The sequence below is a fragment of the Galeopterus variegatus genome, unplaced genomic scaffold (assembly GCF_000696425.1).
Source record: "Galeopterus variegatus unplaced genomic scaffold, G_variegatus-3.0.2 Scaffold2589, whole genome shotgun sequence".
Classification (NCBI taxonomy): domain Eukaryota; kingdom Metazoa; phylum Chordata; class Mammalia; order Dermoptera; family Cynocephalidae; genus Galeopterus; species Galeopterus variegatus.
In genome coordinates this window covers 346,159-366,451 of record NW_007728700.1, presented here as the reverse complement: position 1 = coordinate 366,451, position 20,293 = coordinate 346,159, and the positions used below count along the sequence as shown (strand labels likewise).

At 32.5% G+C, this 20,293-nt stretch overlaps 1 protein-coding gene across 1 annotated transcript in view; it reads left to right on the top strand.

The window, feature by feature from the left end:
• Window positions 1–1,995: 1,995 nt before the first annotated feature.
• LOC103598368 (polypeptide N-acetylgalactosaminyltransferase-like 6) overlaps window positions 1,996–20,293 on the top strand; it is a gene marked incomplete at its 5' end in the record, with an annotated part of 101,945 nt that continues 83,647 nt past the window's right edge. Inside the window, one exon of the mRNA XM_008582358.1 lies at window positions 1,996–2,104. Coding sequence (XP_008580580.1) covers window positions 1,996–2,104 — 109 coding nt within the window. The remainder of the gene's footprint in view (window positions 2,105–20,293) is intronic.

Sequence of the window (20,293 nt, the reverse complement as noted above, 5' to 3'; positions counted from 1 at the left end):
GTATGTCAGTTCAATTATCTACTTTCTTGATGCATCTGATGCTTTATTGTCATTTTCACTTGGTTTCTAGAGAGAGTAAAGGTTAACTTTTGTGTTCAATTTACCTTGCAATACCAGATACTAAGAATTTTCTACCTTAAATATATCAAAATAAGGGAGGTAAAGTGTATCCAGTAACTGAGAGAGCTTTGTATAATTGGAGTTTACATAAGAATATCTCCAGGTTTTATGTCAAACTTTGTCTTGAAATTATTTATTTTAATCTGAAAGTCATGTTTGTTATATTATCTAAATTAGTGTAGGGGATTTCCATTAGAGCTTAGTACTTACCACTGTAAAGGCATGGCTGAAGCAAAACATGGGTTGTGCATTTTTTAAAATTATTATTTTCTATAACTTCCTATGCCTTACTAAGTTTTGGTAAATTTTCTAATTATGAGATTAACATCAATTAGAAAATATGTTTGGCTTTTTTAAAAGTTTGCTATATATCCCCAAAATTGCATTTTTCCATTTTTCTTCTATTTTTGCTATATTTCTTTGAATTTATTTCCCACAACTTTATCTTCCTTTTAATGTTTATCCTCACTATTCTTAATATTTTATATAAACTCTACTTCATTTTTATATGTCTGTTCCTATGTTTTTTTCTGTGCTGCAGCTATTATCAGCAATAAATTCCTTATATAGAAATATATAGATTACATATTAAATATATAGATTATAGTTACCTGATTCAGAGAATCTTTCCTCTGATTTTAACTACCTTGTTTTTTTTAAAAATATATATATATTATGTCTCATTTTCATCCTTTCAAAACAAAGGTGGATATTTTATAAACTATAAAGGTGTGCTAAAGGTAGATAATTTTTCATAAGTGTAATGACTATATTATTTAAAACTAAGAAATAGGACATTTTATTTGCCTAGGAAAGGCTTTTAGAATTAACTTACCTCACTGAAATTATTCATCTTTTGCCTATATAAACTTTTTTCTACTTAAAAAATTTTTCTTCTATTCATTTTGTAGATGTATTACTTATTTGCAAAAAGAAAAAATAAAGACAAGAAAAACAGTATATAATGTAAAAACATTTATTTTACATTATCTTGACTATTAAGATTATGAAGATAAATTTCATTAAAACAATTTTTGTTTCTTATTACCAGAAATACACACCATAAAAATGAAGTAGCTTAGCAATGTACACAGAAATAACTTTCAGGTTGACATTACAACACATTGGGTTTTGGAAAAGCATAAAGTACATGTTGTGACTACAGTTGATGAGTGGGTGAGAATTTCAACTATAAGTGTAAACATGAACTATACTTTAGCAACAATCTAGATAAGAGCCAGTAGTTAATAGTTCTTAAGACCCCAATTTTGATTGTAACAGAGCAGGTCCAAATCCTGGCTTTGCTATTGTGGTTTAATGTAAGTTATTTTAGTTCTCTGAGCCTCAGTTTAATTAGCAGAGAAATGGAGTTTTACAACCCAAGAATATTATAAATATTAAACAAATTTCTTTACACGGAGTACCTGGCACATAGTGAGCATTCAATGAATGGTTGTAAATACTATTATAAAGTCATTCAAATATACTTGATCAAAATGAATTAAACTCTACAAATCACAAACAAATTAATTTAGTTTAACACCAAAATTGGTAGCATTACCAATATTTACACTCAGGGCAAACAAAAAAGGCTAGGCATTTATGTTTAGAGGAGGTGACACACTGAATTAATAGTGTCTCTGGATGAAATAAAATAAGAAGTGGTAGGAGTTTGCTTTCATTTTAGTGGTTAAAAAAGGGATTTAAAATGTGTATTAATCTGGTCAATATTAATAGCTTTCTTTTCACTATACTTAGGGGAGCCACTTATTTAACACATATTCTTTGATTGCCTGTTATGTGCCCGGCTGTGTTTACCTACCATGCAAAAGGAAATGCCTCCTTTTTATGCTTGAATACTTTCCTTTTCCACAGACATTTCCACTGGGCCTGGGCGAAGGGCAATTCTATTCATGGACAGATGGTTTGAGAAGAAAGGACTGGCATGACTATGAAAGCATTCAGAAAGAGGCTATGCGCTCAGGTATGAAGTTCAGTGTAAGCCAAAGTGCTACTTTACTTAATACAGCGTCTCATTTGTCACTTAGGGTCTCTCATTAGTATTTCTTCTGCACACAGTAAAGTACACCTCAGGGGGATATTTGAGGTCAACACTAAACAGAACCAAATGACTTCAAATTTCAGAGAAAAAACAATTAATGAATAGCTTGCTTTTCAATAGTTTCTGGGGGTATATTGGGATTTACCAATGATACATGACCTCTTCAGCAGGAGCCACTCATCAGGGCTGAAGTGTATCTAACCAGCAATGCTAAGTGTCTATGGGGTTCCACAATTTCTAGACATTGGCAGGGTGGTGCAACAAGTCAGTTGATCATGGCAGCTGGGGACCTGATGTTGTCAATACTTGGACAAACAAGTAGGCAGTTAAATGGAATCAAGTAGGTTTGTACATGTGTAGCAGAATTCTACTCTTGGGGTAGAATTAGAGGGAAAAGTTACAGAAAAGAATACGTTCTTCTAGAAGGACTGAAAAATTAGGTTGTTGAAATAAAACAGAAGGGACTGTAAGTAGAAATCCAGTGAAAGTGAAAAACACATGTCGGGAAGCCCATATTCTATTATTAAGAAGGAGCTCTATTTTTTCACAGAGCAGCCACAGTTTGGTAGAGACATCTGAGCAGCACCGAGATCATGCGTCCCAGTCTAATCAGCTGCAGAACTATGTCCAGCCATGATGTGAGATCCTCCTGGCCAAACTTCATAACTCATCCCCTCAGGACAACTAAAGTTAGAATGCTTAAATAGTTATGAAATTGATCAGGGCTGTGAAATGTTCTTAGCTCTGTGTTAGGTATGGCTGACCTAATTATAGTCTTCTTTCATTTTCTTCTTTCATTCCTTTTCTCCATATAAAGCTGCTTGTCCCAAGGATATTCTCTGTTGTGAAAGAGTCAAATGCTTCCAGCTTTCATTGTCTTTCCACCTTGGCCTTGACACAATGAATGGTTACAAAAGTGAGTTCATTACCAGCATCCTCTCCGTTCTAGTCCACTTATCTTTTCTCCTCTATTTGCTTGATCAACCCTTTACTAATCCAACTCACAGTTCCTCTTTCTGACCCCAGGGTATTGAAATTTTTTGGAGATATTCACATAAACTTACCAGCTGAAGCTGCCAAAAGTTAATTATAATAATAATAATAATAATAAAATAATCAAAAAATTTATTGAATGGATGTTTTCTACTAGGTGCTTTACATATGTATTTTATTTATTTATTTATTTTTTACTTCCCCCTTTAATTTTGTTTTATTTCTTTTTTTTTTATTTTATCATTACATAATGTAAACATTTTTTTTGTGGCCCTTTATCAATTTCTCCAACCCACCCTCCACGTTTCCCTTTCCCATCTTGTGGTCTCAGTCCTTTTCTTTCCTTTTGACAGTTCAAGGAATTAGTGATTGTTGTTTCTTTCATTCTTTGTTTATTTTTTTTCCAGCTCCAATTTACAAGTAAGGACATGTGTCTTTCTCCTTCTATGCCTGGCTTATTTCACTTAACTTAATTTTCTCTAAGTTCATCCATGTTTTGTGCAAATGGCAGTATTTCATTCTTTTTTATGGCAGAGTAGTATTCCATTGTCTTATATATACCACATTTTCCTTATCCAGTCATCTGTCAATGGACATTTAGGTTGGTTCTAACTCTTAGCTATTGAAAATAGACCTGCAATAAACATAGGAGTGCAGGTATCCCTTTGACATGACAATTTCCATTCCTCTGGAATATACCCAGCAGTGAGATTGCCAGATCATGTGGTAGTTCTATGTGTAGTTGTCTGAGGAAACTCCATACTGTTTTCCATAACAGCTGCACTAATTTACAGTCCCACCAACAGTGTAGGAAGGTTCCCCTTCTCCACATCCTTGCCAGTATTTGTTATTCTCTGTCTTTTTGATACTGGCTAGTCTAACAGGTGTGAGATAACTCAATGTGGGGTTTTATTTGCATTTCCCTAATGATTAGTGATATTGAGCATTTTTTCATGTGTCTGTTGCCCTTTTGTATATCTTCCTCTGAGAAATGCTTATTCGTCTCCTTTGCCAGTTTTTTAATTGATTATTTGTTTTCTTACTGTGAAGTTGTTTGAGTTCCTTGTATATTCTGGATATTAATCCTTGTTGAATGAATAGTTTGCAAATATTTTCTCCCATTCTGTAGGTTTTCTTTTCACTCTGTTAACTGTTTCTTTTGATGTGCAGAAGCTTTTGAGTTTGATATAGTCCCATTTGTTTATTTTTTCTTTTGTTGCCTATGCTTTCTGGGTCTTGTTCATAAAGTCTTTGTCCAGTCTTACTTCCTGAAGTGTTTCCGCTATGTTTTCTTTTAGTAGCTTTACAAGTTTGGATCTTATATATATAAGTCTTTAATCTATTTTGAGTTGATTTTGGTATATAATGAGAGGTGCAGGTCTAGTTTCATTCTTCTACATATGGATGTCCAGTTTTCTCAGAACCACTTATTGAAGAGGCAGTCTTTTCTCCAATGTATGCTCCTGTTTCACTTATCAAATATCAGTTGGCTGCAAGTATGTGGATTGATTTCTGGGTTCTCTATCCTGATCCATTTGTCTGAGTGTCTGTTTTTGTATCAGTACCATGCTGTTTTAGTTACTGTAGCTGTGTAGTATAATTTGAAGAAAGGTAGTATAATGCCTCCACCTTTATTTATTTACTTATTTATTTTTTGCTCAGAATTGCTTTGGCTATTCAGGGTCATTTGTTGTACCATATGAATGTTAGGAACCTCAGAACAATTTTAATAGATATTATTAGACCCAGTTTTTTTTAAAAAAAAGTTGGGTTCCTAAATATTTATTAATTTTTATACAAGGTCAAGCAGGTAATATTTCGCAGAGTTGAGTTAAGAGCCAGGTCTTAATTATGCATCATTAAACCTCACTATCTGACATTAAATATTTGGGCAATATGGAGGAATGACAGGGACACATATGGCAGAGACACACCTAGATTCAAATACTAGATCTTTCATAAATAAGCTATGTAAGTGGCAAACCAGTTTGTGTTTCTGATATTTTACTTTGCAGAATTGCTGTTATGTATTAGTGATAATACACCTAAGGAATTGGCTAATTATTTGTATATATTATAAACTCCACTAGTGATAACCGTAACTATTAATCCATCTAACTCACTTTCACATAAATTTGTGTGCCTGCTCTTTGCTTGTACCAGTAAGTTTTGTATACAAAAATCCCTTAATTCACATTTATTTCTGCTTCATGTTACCCTTCCCACCTCCTGGATAAACATGTCTTTTATATCCTCATCCTTACTTGAACCAAGGGAAAAACTGATCTATGAAGAAAATTGGTAATATAACAAGTTTTTAAGTGCAAGTTCTTCATGTAATTTAAAAGCATTTAAATGCTAAAATGTGTATTATTCACTGGCAGATATACGATACATACGATACATACAGTCTTGAATTTATTATTTTTATATTGTGAAATATATCATAACAAAGTGTATTAAAACATAATACACACACACACACGTGCAACACAAGCAGGTACATAGTGAAAATAAAATAATCATCTGTGTACTCCATATCTATACCAAGAAAAAGGATCATTTGAACTACTGTGTCCCCTCCAAGATCTGAATTTTGTGTTAACTCTCACCCGTCTCTGTGGTTTTTACCACCTGTGTATTTATTCTCAAACACCGTCATTTTACCTGTGTTTGAACTTTAAAAAAAATTGAATCATATTATATGTCTTTCTTCATTCACTCAAAATTATTTTTCAGATTCATCCATGTCAATATGTTCAACTCTAGTTGATTCATTTTTACTGTTGCTTAATTTTCTGTAACATTCTCCAATTCATAGACAATTGGGTAGTTCCTAGGGTTTAGTTGTCATGTATAATGCTGCTCTAAGTATTATGTGCATAGTTTCAGGATAGCGACAATATTTTCTTAGGATATATATATATAATAGATTTTGTATATCTAGGAAATGCACATTTCAACTTTATTAGACCATGACAAACTGTTTTCTCAAGTTATATTAGTTTCACTCCAAGCAATAATGGATGTAATTCCCTTTGCTCTACATCCTTGTCAATACTTGGTATTGTCTCACATTTTCCCCCCAATTTGGTGGTATAAAATAATATCTCATTGTCACTCAAATTTACATTTTATTAATTTTTGATGTGCTTGAACTCTTTTCTTATGCTTATGGGCCATTTGTTCTTCCTTCTGGGTAAAATTCCTATTCATTTCTATTTCCAATTTTTGATGTTTTTTCTCTTCCTTACTGATCCACAGAATGCTCTTATTTTGTGTAATGTCCTTTGGTGGTTATATTCAGTGAAAATATTCTATCCCACATTTTGTAGACTAAAAAACTTCTTATGCAAAGGGGCAATAAATAGTTCTTGATTTTGAAATAGTCAAATTCAGAAATAGTTTTTAAAGGATATGTCATACTGGTGTTTTATATTGTCTTCTAAAAGTCTGACAATTTTACCTTTTATATTTAAGTCTGAAATCGACCTGGTCTTCATTTTTATATGATGTGAGATAAGGGTCTAATATTTATTTAATTTTTATCCGTTTAGATAATAAATCCTCAGCAAAACTTATCTTTTCCTCTATTCATCGGCAGTGCTTACTCTAAATTTCTAAACTAAGTTTCCATATATGTGTGTTCTCTTTGTAGACTCTAAATTCTGTTATGCAATTAAAAATCCCTATGCTAATGCTATAAGAGCTTATGTACTATATATTATAACAATTATTGATAATCTGGTAAAGTTCATTCTATTTTCTTGCCTTTCTTCTTCGGGAGTCTATTACCATTCTTACATTTTGCCCTTCCTTAAAATTTTACATCCAGTTTTGAACTTCATGTAACATACACAGATACACACCAAAAATACTGGAATTTTGGAATTGTACTGAGCTTATTTATAAGTTTGGGAATAATTGACTTTTTTAATATTGTGTCATCTGTTTCATGGTATATCATTATGTATATTTGCTGCTTATTTATTATCTTTAGTGATAGGTTTATTGTTTAATTCTCAGATTTTTTTAAAGTTCTGTTCTTAGAAAACTAATAGGAATGTTGTTCATGTTATTGATTTTATTGAAATTCTACATTGTTTGTAGCTGATATAGAGAAATGTTAGTAATTTTAATGCTAATTTGAATTTAGAAAACATTCTACACTTTTCTATTAATTAAAATCATTTACTTATAGGTTATTTTGGGTAGTCAGTGTAGACACTTATAATATCTAAGTAATGACACAGTTTTTTTAAAATGTTTTCTTTCCACTCTAGTTCTTATAATTTTACCTCTTTCTGTTTTGTTACTGCACTTGCTAGGAATTCCAGTGCAATGTTGAATAATGAGTAAAAATGACTATTTTCAACTTGTGATTCTTATAATAGCAAATTAAGTGTTCATGTTAAGATATGATCTATCTTCTATTTAATGTAAGAACAACTTATGTTTACTGACGTGATACAATTATAGTTTACATTTTAGCAAATATACTTTATCATGTTACTTCTGGATCTGGATTACTGACAGCTTTTGAATTTTATATTTTTTTAAACCTAAATGACTTGATTTTATCAAAGGTTCTTTGTTCATTTGTACCCATTAAAATTTTTAGTAAGATAAATTTTTCTCCTTAACCTGTTATTTGGGTATATTATATTGACTGCTTTGCTTATGGAAACCAGTCCTGCAATTCTGGACTAAGTTGTCTCCTTTTTTTAATCACTGGATTTTGTTTGGCGTTTTCAAATCTTTATTCATGAGTGAATATTGACTGTGATTTTTTTTGCTCATAGAGTCCTTATCAAGTTTTGGTAACAATGCAAGAATAGCTTCATAAAATGACTTGATTAATACGTGCTACTTTTCCATTTTTTGTAATTGTTGTATATTAGAATTATTTGCTTATTGAAAATCATGGAAATTTTGTGGGTGAAACTGCTGACTTAAACTTTTCCTCGAGAAAAGATTTTTACTTTCAGGTTGTTACAGTACTAGTTGATTGACTGTTTCTCCTGGAATTAATTGCATTTTTCTAGCAATTTGGTCATTGCTTCTACATGTTCATATTTATTAATACATATTTATTCATAATGTCCTCTTAAGGTGTTTTAATGTCTACAATGCTTAAATTTATATTGCTTTTTCCTTCTGATATTATTTGTGTTTTTTCTACTCTTTCTTAATCCATTTTAACAAAAATTGGTCAATTTTATTAATCATTTAAAAAACAATACTTGACTTTGTTGATTTTATCTATTATATTTTTCTCATTAATTTAAAGTTCTATGTTAATATTTTTTCTATTAGTTTCTCTACTTTTTTCCTAAAGTTTAAATATAAATGCATACCTCCTTAATTTTAGCTTTTTTTTTTTTTTCTACTATGGAAAAAGCATTTAGGGCTCTAAATTTTCCTCTATTATTACCTTAACTACACTGCATTGTGCTGTGGTTCAATGTTTTATATTTGATTGCTTTTCTTTCCATTATGTTCCAAAATTTCTGGCTTACTTAAGGAACACTGAAATTATCTTAAAATAAGAAAACCCAGAAACTACCTCCTGATAAAATCTTAACAATCTTTACAAAAGTATATTAAGATAATAGGCAACATGAATTTCATTAAATGAGTTCTTAGAGTTTTCCTTGATATTGTTACTTTTATATTTTATTCTGACAATTACATTTTTGTGGCATATCTGGTAATTTTTGTGATATCAGATACTTTAAATAATTTTTTTAGTAAATAGGTGGTATATGCAGAGGGAGGAGGAGTATGTTGTTAAACACCACAGGTGAGTAAAAAAAAAAAAGAAGAAGAAGATATTTCTAGATATTTCTTCTACCTTTGAGAAAATGGAGATTTTTTGCATTAAAAAAAAATCAAAAAGGGGTCATTGAAGGATAGATCCCAGGACTTTATGTGTAGCACCTGGATTCTTTTCTGGCACATCTGTGGCTTTAGAATTAAACTAAATTATGAGGATTATTCAAATTTTTTGAAAGAATTCTAAGTAATGTTCAAAGAAACCCAGAGTTTTTATTATTTCATAATCTTATACTTTATTATTTTGGGTTAGTATTAACCAAGCCAATTTACTTGTAGAAGAAGGGTATCAAATCCAGCATTCCTGGGTCAGGAAGGTTTCCTAAGAGAGTTAAACTAAATTTTAAAGCATAAAGACATATGCTGATATCAGCTAAAATTGTGCTTTCATGTAATTAATTCTCTGATTTCTCTTTATCATGAATTGCTACTAACCCAGTCACACTTAAAGCATTATTACTTTTTCTAATTATACATTTTCTATATGTAATCCCATTACATTTCATTTTGCTAGTTTCATGTACTTTGAAGATTTGCTGACACTAAATTTTATCTTTTAACCATAGAGCTATCTCTCAGTTGTACTTTAACACAAAATTGATAAGCATGCTTTTTCAATCTTCATTTAAATTATTAATAAAAGCTGAATAGAAAAATTTAAACTACATATTCATCTGGTACACTGTGAAAGACAATGTACAATTTGATATTGATCCACTTTTTTGCATTAAAAGGGGTGAATTTTATTCTAAATAAATTATACTTTAATTTTTTAAAACTTCAAATTTATTAATTTTAAAAGAAAAATCATTAATTGTAAATATTAATTTAAAAATAATTTTTAGAAGCAAAATGAAATACTACTGCATTCATTGGACTGGCTAAAATGAAAAAGAATGGCAATGAATACAAAATGAGCAATTGAAACTCATATTTTTGCTTGGTATGTAAAATGGTAAAACCAGTACAGAAAAGAGTTTGGCAATTTCCTATAAAGTATTCAGCAACTAGATTACTAAGTATTTACTCAATACTAATTAAAAAATAAATCTACAAAGTACTTGTTCATAATAGCCCCAAATAGGAAAGAACCCAAATGCACATCGACAGGTAAATGGAACAACAAAGTTAGTACATTCATACAATTAAATATTAGTCAGCAATAAAAACAAAGCAAACTTCTTATAAATGCATGAAAAAGGAGGAATCTCAAAATAATTTTTGGGCTAAGAATGTAGACACAATTGCTTCCAGTTGTATAATCCTACTTATATGAAAGTTTAAAATGGGCAAAACTAATTGATATTGATCAAAATCTGATTAGTGGAAATGTGAGCTTATGAATGAGTATAATGACTGATAAAGGTCATGAGGAGATTTTGGGGAGGTGGATATATGTATACATTGATTAGACTGGAAATACACAGGTGAATGTACTTGTTGAAACAACAAACTGGTTAAAATTGGTTCATTTTATTGCATATAATGCATACCTCAATAAGTTGTTTCAAAAATTAAAAAATTATAAAAGTATACTTAAGATTTACAACAATTTTAACACATAAAGTATATCTGAAAACAGATTTAAATTTAAACAAATTTCAAGCTAAATAATAATACTAAGGAATAAACTTTATTCTTTGGCAAGGTAATAAAGTTGTGTTTATGTTTTTAGTATAGACCCTTTATCCTTTATACAGAGCTACTAACATATTAATGGGTAAAATTTCAAAATAATTGGAATTTGTTCTAAAATCATTTGGAGGTTAGGAGAATTGGTGGGTACATAGATGAAAAATGGACTGCCATAGTTTGATCACTGATGAAGCTGACAGATAGTAACATGGTGCTTTTAATATGACTTTATAAATTTCTATTAGATCTTTAGTATTTTCTATAACAAGGAACTTTTTATGCATGAGTTATTTCACAGTAATGAGATCATGGGGTGCATACTTCCAGACATTTTGATGCTTCTGTTTAGAAAAAAATGAAATTGATTAGAACCTTAGTCATGATTATTTTTGACTAATATTTTGATATTCTGCTCATAAAAGGAGGGAAAAGAAAATTAATTAATATTTATTGATTGCCAAGTAAAAACAAATTACTCTTCTAAGCTATGTAATTATTTTAATTCTTTTATAGGCTCTTAAAATTTATAGACTTCTCAAATTTTAAGATTGAAAGAAAGAGGCTCAGAGATATCACCCAAAACAAGTATCTAAGATGTGATTTTAACATAAAATAAAAATAATACCATGAAAACATGATTTTTCAGCTTTGGCCAAAATCATAAACCTTAATTATCTTATGATATATGACAACATTGAATTAATAGGATAAATAATTTACATTATTGTTGAAATTCAAGATTTTTTAAAAAAAAATCACAGAATACTATTTAAAAAGAAATTAAATAGAGCATTTCTCTAGAAAAATCTCATGTGCATGAATTATCTTGATAAAGTGATAATGACATTTTCAGTATGGCCATACACCAAATCTGTATTCTTTCTCTTCTCAAATTCTTCGATCCTTCCATAAAAATTTGCAAACCTTTATCTAGACTGACCAAGAAAAAAAGAGAGAAGACCAAAATTACTAAAATCAGAAATAAAGCAGGGGCATTATTACATTCCCATTATGATTTTGTGTGGTGGTAAAATTTAGTTTCTTATTCTTTCTCATTTGCATTATTGTTGTATGAGTGGGTTTTTTCTTTCTTGTGTATTAATGGTAGCGATTATCGTTTTTCAGATTCCAGATGCAGGATTTCCTTGAGGATTTCTTGTAGGGATGGTTATGTGGTGGTGAACTCTCTAAGCTTTTGTTTGTCTGGAAAATATATTATCTTCCCCTCATTTCTGAAAGATAGCCTTGTTAGGTATAGCATTCTTGGCTGACATTTTTTTCTTTTAGTATTTTGAGTATATCATCCCACTTTCTCTGGCCTATAGGGTTTCTGTTGAGAAGTCTGCTCTTAGTCTGATAAGGGCTCCCCTATAGATGACTTGATGCTTTTCTCTTGCTTCTTTTAATGTCCTGTCTTTGTCTTTGAGCTTTGCCTTTGACTATAATGTGCCCTGGAGAGGATCTTTTTGTGTTGAATGTGTTTGGGGATCTTTGAGCCTCCTGGATCTGAAGGTCCATTTCTCTCTCTATACCTGGGAAGTTTTCAGTTACTATTTTATTGAATACATTTTCCAGGTCATTTCCTTCCTCCACCCCTTCTGAAACACACATGATTTCTATGTTTGTGTACTTAAAGTTGTCTGCTAGCTCTCTTAGGTTTTCTTCATTTAAAAAATTTTTTTTCCTTTTTTTTTTTTTTTTTTGTTCACCTGGGTTTTTTCTAAAAGACAATACTCAAGATCAGAAATACTTTCTTCTGCTTGTTCTAGCCTGCTGCTCAAGCTATTGGCTGTGTTTTTTATTTTGTTGAGTGAATCTTTCAGTTCCATGAGTTCTGCTACATTCCTTTTTAAGGTATTAAACTTTTGAGAATTTCCTCCTTCATATCCTGGATTTTTTTTAATCATTTTATTTTGTTGTCTAACTGAGTCTTCTTGTATCTCAGTGAGTTTCCTTAAGATTGTTGCTTGGAATTCCTTTGTAAGAACTTCAAGGGTTTGGTGTTCTATGGGGTCTGGTATTTGAGAATTACTGTATTCTTTTGGTGGTGTCATATTTTCCTGGGTTTTTGTATTTCTAATAGCTCTACATTGATGTCTGGTCATCTGGTAGAGCAGTTGCTTCTTCCACCACTCTTGAATGGGTTTTGAAGAGAGAGATATTCTCTTCTTTTTCTGATCTCTCCTGGTGACTCTCCTTGTGTCAGTGCTGTCAAGTGTCTGGCAGGCCGCCTGCATGGTGGCTGTGGCTACTGCTGTGGTATTGAGTCACTTTGTGGCAGTTGTAGTTGCGGAGGTGGTTGTGGTGTTTTCAGTGTGCTCTCTATCTGCTTCCAGGCAGAGGGGGCAGCTGCACTTGACTCCTGCCTAGGACCCCAGGCGTGTTCTCCTGCCTGCTTCTTGGTAGACCTCTACCCATTATTTAATGTGCATTAGGTAAAATTATTATAGCACCTAAAGAACTTTCTAGTTGACATTTCTCCATATATAATTTGAAAAAATGCCAATATATTTTTGTAATAAATGTAAGCTCTGCCTATGGCATTTTCCTGAACTGTGAATCTAATAATGTGTGCTGGGAGTTGAGAAGAAAATACAATTAGTTTACATAAGTGTCACTTAACTAATATGTGACATTGACTAATTCTCCTAATATCCTGCTTTTTAAGTGGTAAAACTGTGCATTTTAAATAATCTATCCAGAGTAGTGTGTGTGTGTGTTTGTGTGTGTGTGTGTGTGTGTGTGTCTGTGGTGCATGTGTTTTACAAAATCATTGTTAATACCACTGATTTGTACTTCTAGAAATCACTTATTTTTAGTTTTTTGTTTTGTTTTGTTTCCTTTGTGGCTGATGGGGATCCAAATCCTTGACCAGCATTATGAACACCACATTCTACTGAGTGAGTTAACTGGCCAGCTCTTTTACTTTTCAAATATGAAAATTCTTCTTGTCCAGTTTTCTTTTTCTCTTAACTCGAAATATTTTCACTGCACTTACCACTGGTTTTTGAATTTCAGTACGAGTGAAGTTAGCATTTAAAAAAAGAACCTGTTTTTAACTCTTTGATTTGATCCATTTTTGTGAAACAGGTTATACCTGCATAGAATCAACTTCTGCATTCCACTATAAGCCTAAGGAATTCTGTGAAATTGTAACTTTTCACTACTGCTGTTTGTCTTACTTTATCATACTTACAAGTTTGAATACTCAGGGTTTTTTTTGAGTCTTTTGTCAACTTATTCATTTATTAATTCACTCATTCAAGAGATATTTTACACACCACTAAATGTCAAATACTGCACCAAGCTGTGGAAGAAAATTATAGACAGAAATGAACTACAGCAGCTCTTGAAAAGTATATAGCATAATTAAAGGATCTTTTCTGTTTATTGACACCATGGCCATTCCCATTCAAACCACTAATGTCTCTCGCCTACTTCAATAGCCTCCTGACTGATCTCCTGGCCCCATAGCTCTTCAAATAGCAGCCAGAGTGATCTCATAAAGATACATGAACAGATCATTTTACTCCTCTGCTCAAATGCCTGCAAAAGCTGGTAATCATATTTAAAAACAAGTCTAAGTTTGTTCCGCGACCTACGAGGCCCAACATGATCTATACCTGAACCACATCTCTGACCTTGCCTCCTATTGATCGGCATTCAGACTCTGCGCTGGCTACATTAGCCTCCTTGGTCTTCCTCAAATATATTGCACATGTAGCAGGATTTTTCACTTGCTGTTTCTGCTGCCTGGAACACTTTTCACCTGTATCTCCACAAACTCACTTTCCCCTTCATTAAGTCCACCAAATCATATGTCACTAGTTTAGAAAGGCCTGCCAATCACCATATAATCATATATACTATATTACTCTTATACAGATATGTTCAATTTCTATTCCTTTACCCTGCTTAATTTTTCTTTCTAGAGATTATCTTTCTGTTTACATTTACATACATATGTATTTTAGTTTAATGAGTGAAAAGTTTTTTGATTCCCTGTAATGTAACCATTTGCCCAAAGGCTGTAGGTCACATTATCTTGAAGCATTAGAATTGGGCTTTTTGAATAATGGCACTCCTGCATTAGGAAAGTATTGTAAAAACCTGACACAACAGGGTTTCTACTTTTCTCCTCTGCAGATTGCATCTCATAGCCCCTTAAACCTCATGATAGAAGTTACTAAGGTTCTTGCTAACTATTGGTAATTTCCATAGCAAAACATCTAAAGGATAAGCAGTAAAGCACAATTTGGAAGTTAGGAATTTACCATGTTTCAAATGATTAACAGTAAGCTTTCCTAAGTTCCTTTAAACGTGTCTCTCTAACTATTGGTAATTTCCATAGCAAAACATCTAAAGGATAAGCAGTAAAGCACAATTTGGAAATTAGGAATTTACCATGTTTCAAATGATTAACAGTAAGCTTTCCTAAGTTCCTTTAAACGTGTCTCTTTAGTGCTGATCAGGGACCCATTTTGCTATCAAATGCCTTTATTCTACTTAATTGAACAAGANGCTACATTCCTTTTTAAGGTATTAAACTTTTGAGAATTTCCTCCTTCATATCCTGGATTTTTTTTAATCATTTTATTTTATTGTCTAACTGAGTCTTCTTGTATCTCAGTGAGTTTCCTTAAGATTGTTGCTTGGAATTCCTTTGTAAGAACTTCAAGGGTTTGGTGTTCTATGGGGTCTGGTATTTGAGAATTACTGTATTCTTTTGGTGGTGTCATATTTTCCTGGGTTTTTGTATTTCTAATAGCTCTACATTGATGTCTGGTCATCTGGTAGAGCAGTTGCTTCTTCCACCACTCTTGAATGGGTTTTGAAGAGAGAGAGATTCTCTTCTTTTTCTGATCTCTCCTGGTGACTCTCCTTGTGTCAGTGCTGTCAAGTGTCTGGCAGGCCGCCTGCATGGTGGCTGTGGCTACTGCTGTGGTATTGAGTCACTTTGTGGCAGTTGTAGTTGCGGAGGTGGTTGTGGTGTTTTCAGTGTGCTCTCTATCTGCTTCCAGGCAGAGGGGGCAGCTGCACTTGACTCCTGCCTAGGACCCCAGGCGTGTTCTCCTGCCTGCTTCTTGGTAGACCTCTACCCATTATTTAATGTGCATTAGGTAAAATTATTATAGCACCTAAAGAACTTTCTAGTTGACATTTCTCCATATATAATTTGAAAAAATGCCAATATATTTTTGTAATAAATGTAAGCTCTGCCTATGGCATTTTCCTGAACTGTGAATCTAATAATGTGTGCTGGGAGTTGAGAAGAAAATACAATTAGTTTACATAAGTGTCACTTAACTAATATGTGACATTGACTAATTCTCCTAATATCCTGCTTTTTAAGTGGTAAAACTGTGCATTTTAAATAATCTATCCAGAGTAGTGTGTGTGTGTGTTTGTGTGTGTGTGTGTGTGTGTGTGTCTGTGGTGCATGTGTTTTACAAAATCATTGTTAATACCACTGATTTGTACTTCTAGAAATCACTTATTTTTAGTTTTTTGTTTTGTTTTGTTTCCTTTGTGGCTGATGGGGATCCAAATCCTTGACCAGCATTATGAACACCACATTCTACTGAGTGAGTTAACTGGCCAGCTCTTTTACTTTTCAAATATGAAAATTCTTCTTGTCCAGTTTTCTTTTTCTCTTAACTCGAAATATTTTCACTGCACTTACCACTGGTTTTTGAATTTCAGTACGAGTGAAGTTAGCATTTAAAAAAAGAACCTGTTTTTAACTCTTTGATTTGATCCATTTTTGTGAAACAGGTTATACCTGCATAGAATCAACTTCTGCATTCCACTATAAGCCTAAGGAATTCTGTGAAATTGTAACTTTTCACTACTGCTGTTTGTCTTACTTTATCATACTTACAAGTTTGAATACTCAGGGTTTTTTTTGAGTCTTTTGTCAACTTATTCATTTATTAATTCACTCATTCAAGAGATATTTTACACACCACTAAATGTCAAATACTGCACCAAGCTGTGGAAGAAAATTATAGACAGAAATGAACTACAGCAGCTCTTGAAAAGTATATAGCATAATTAAAGGATCTTTTCTGTTTATTGACACCATGGCCATTCCCATTCAAACCACTAATGTCTCTCGCCTACTTCAATAGCCTCCTGACTGATCTCCTGGCCCCATAGCTCTTCAAATAGCAGCCAGAGTGATCTCATAAAGATACATGAACAGATCATTTTACTCCTCTGCTCAAATGCCTGCAAAAGCTGGTAATCATATTTAAAAACAAGTCTAAGTTTGTTCCGCGACCTACGAGGCCCAACATGATCTATACCTGAACCACATCTCTGACCTTGCCTCCTATTGATCGGCATTCAGACTCTGCGCTGGCTACATTAGCCTCCTTGGTCTTCCTCAAATATATTGCACATGTAGCAGGATTTTTCACTTGCTGTTTCTGCTGCCTGGAACACTTTTCACCTGTATCTCCACAAACTCACTTTCCCCTTCATTAAGTCCACCAAATCATATGTCACTAGTTTAGAAAGGCCTGCCAATCACCATATAATCATATATACTATATTACTCTTATACAGATATGTTCAATTTCTATTCCTTTACCCTGCTTAATTTTTCTTTCTAGAGATTATCTTTCTGTTTACATTTACATACATATGTATTTTAGTTTAATGAGTGAAAAGTTTTTTGATTCCCTGTAATGTAACCATTTGCCCAAAGGCTGTAGGTCACATTATCTTGAAGCATTAGAATTGGGCTTTTTGAATAATGGCACTCCTGCATTAGGAAAGTATTGTAAAAACCTGACACAACAGGGTTTCTACTTTTCTCCTCTGCAGATTGCATCTCATAGCCCCTTAAACCTCATGATAGAAGTTACTAAGGTTCTTGCTAACTATTGGTAATTTCCATAGCAAAACATCTAAAGGATAAGCAGTAAAGCACAATTTGGAAGTTAGGAATTTACCATGTTTCAAATGATTAACAGTAAGCTTTCCTAAGTTCCTTTAAACGTGTCTCTCTAGTGCTGATCAGGGACCCATTTTGCTATCAAATGCCTTTATTCTACTTAATTGAACAAGAGTGCCAACTTTTGTTCAATTAAACAGAATACGAAACAAAAATATGCTCCATTTGGAAGACACTGTAACTGTTGTTTTCAGAGAGTAAAAAATTATAATTTTGCTTTAACTACAATGGCTCCTGGTCATCTTTTATGGATGCTTCATATCTGTTAAAAATGTTGTGTGGCATCCTTTTTATTACTGCCAACAATGAAATATTGTTTATCATAAATAGTTCACTGTAATTTATACATTTATGATGTGCTTTCAATAGATGTCATTATGAGATTTGTTGGGAGGTGGTCAGCATTGGGAAGTGTTACCAAAATATCATTCGTTATTATTCATTAGATTAAAATTAACTTTTAATGAAATATTTCCTTTGACAGTCATTTATTACAATGAAAATGTAAAATGGAAGTGAAAAGATTGTGAGCATTCTATTGAGATGTATCATTTTATATCTATAAATAGAACAAAACTTAGCTGAAAGTAAATTGAGTGACAATTATCTAGGGAAAAATCCCTTCAATCATACAAGATGAAAATAGCAGTGCAGAAATATCTCAGGAGATTTATTAAACTGCAATCAGTTTGCACTAAAAAATATAGACAAAGCTAGCTTTTAAAAATAATTCAATTTAACTATATGTTGCAAAAGTCAGCATATTTCTCTGTTTAAAAATACCAACATGCCATGGGCAAATATGCATGAGAGTAAAGAGCCTTATTTTTCTCATTAGTAAAATGTGGTTTCATAATAGCACCTATCATAGAATTGTTCTAAGTGTTAATTACTTTACACAATTACACTATCTGGACTTTAGTATATGCTGAAATAATGATATTTATATAGTCACGTAACCCTAATTTCTATACCTATATGTCTATAACGTGAATCAACTGTCATAATTATTCTCAAGCCTTCAAATGTAGTCAATTGACACAAACTCTCCCAAGAATTTTCACTAGGGGGCTCATATTAACTTGTAGTTCAAATAGAACTCTCTCTCTTTACTTTAAGATTTATACTGCAAGACAAACATTTTGTGAATCTCTGCTCCAAAACTATGTTTCACTCTTAATATTGTATTAATATTTTGTCAAAAATCTCTTTAGTATGGTAATAATTGTGATTATTATCAAATTGGTTCTAGCCATATATGCCCTGCATTTGTGAGGAGTCATATGAGTAGATCATAACTCTAGATAATGAAGAAACAAGAATGTTCTGCTGAAGGAAGACGGTGTCTGATAAGATATAAGAAGTATCAGATGAGAAACACTTAATAAAGCAAAGAATTTAAAGAGAAATGGATCAAGTAGACTAAGGTTAAATTGACTTTATGCCTGCCATTCATTTTCCTGAAATCTTATACCCAATCTTATTATTCCCAGTTTTAACCCTTTCTTGTACAGTTGTTAAGTGTCAAGTGTAAATCTGTATTTTCTAATAACTTGCCACACAGAAAACTCTGATACCACTGTATCTAGTATTATCACCTCAACTCCAGGGCTAATCTTTTTGCTAATAGTAGCTCTGCTCTTGAAACTCCGTGAATTTAGATTTGCCACTGTTGCTGTGGCATTACTTATTAGAAGGAAGAGTTAAACTTATCACTACATTGAGTGTTATAGTTTATGTACTTATTTAGCATTTATAAGTTTTAGGAAGAAGAGTAAGAGGACAAAAATTAGAGAACAAATTTGTGATCACCTGGGACTAGGATGTCACCACTATGACATTAAGAAAGTTTTTGCAACATGCTAATGCTATACTTACAGAAAGTCTTCCATGATCAGGGCTGGTAATTCATTTGAGCCCAGATTGTCATTAAAGCAAAGCATTGTAGTCTAGGCATAACTTCATAGAGATTCAAGTGATTACTTGAACATCCTCCAAAATTCATATCCAGAATCTGGCACCAATTGGTCACTAATGAGTTTGGGGACTTCTTGGCTCCATTGCCTAGTGAGTGTTACAGAGGAAATGTGTGTATTTACCCACTAGAGAAGAAAAAGTGCCAGCTCTGGAGACTGATGGCAACACTTTTCAGAGACTGACTTCAGAACCGTAAATGCCAGTCTGACTCGATGCTCTTTGACTGAGTAGCAGTGGTTTCTGCACAGCCTTCATGCCAGACAAAAACACCTGCTCCTCCGACACTTCATAGTCACAGAGACATGACATAAGTGGTTCTCAGGAATGAGTCATATTAAAAAAAAAATTATCTTCCCAAAACTATGGATAGAAAACTTACATTGTTTATAAAACATAGATATTTTAACAAAATGAAAAAAAATAAAATTAATAGATAAGAATTTAATTTAATACAATGTTTTGTGCACTGATGTGAAATGACCAGGAGAGCACAATAGAATTAGTATTATCAGGCATTTACTAATGATTTTTCTTATCTCTTTAATGACTTTTCCCATTCTACTATTTGCCGTTTATAACACATGTAAACTGAATTTCACTATGCCTTATCCATTTGAGGGTAGAATGAGATCATATTGACAGTGATGACTCAATTTTTCTGGCTTCTTCTCTTCACTACGTACAGGTCCCTAGCCTCCTCTCTGCAAAAC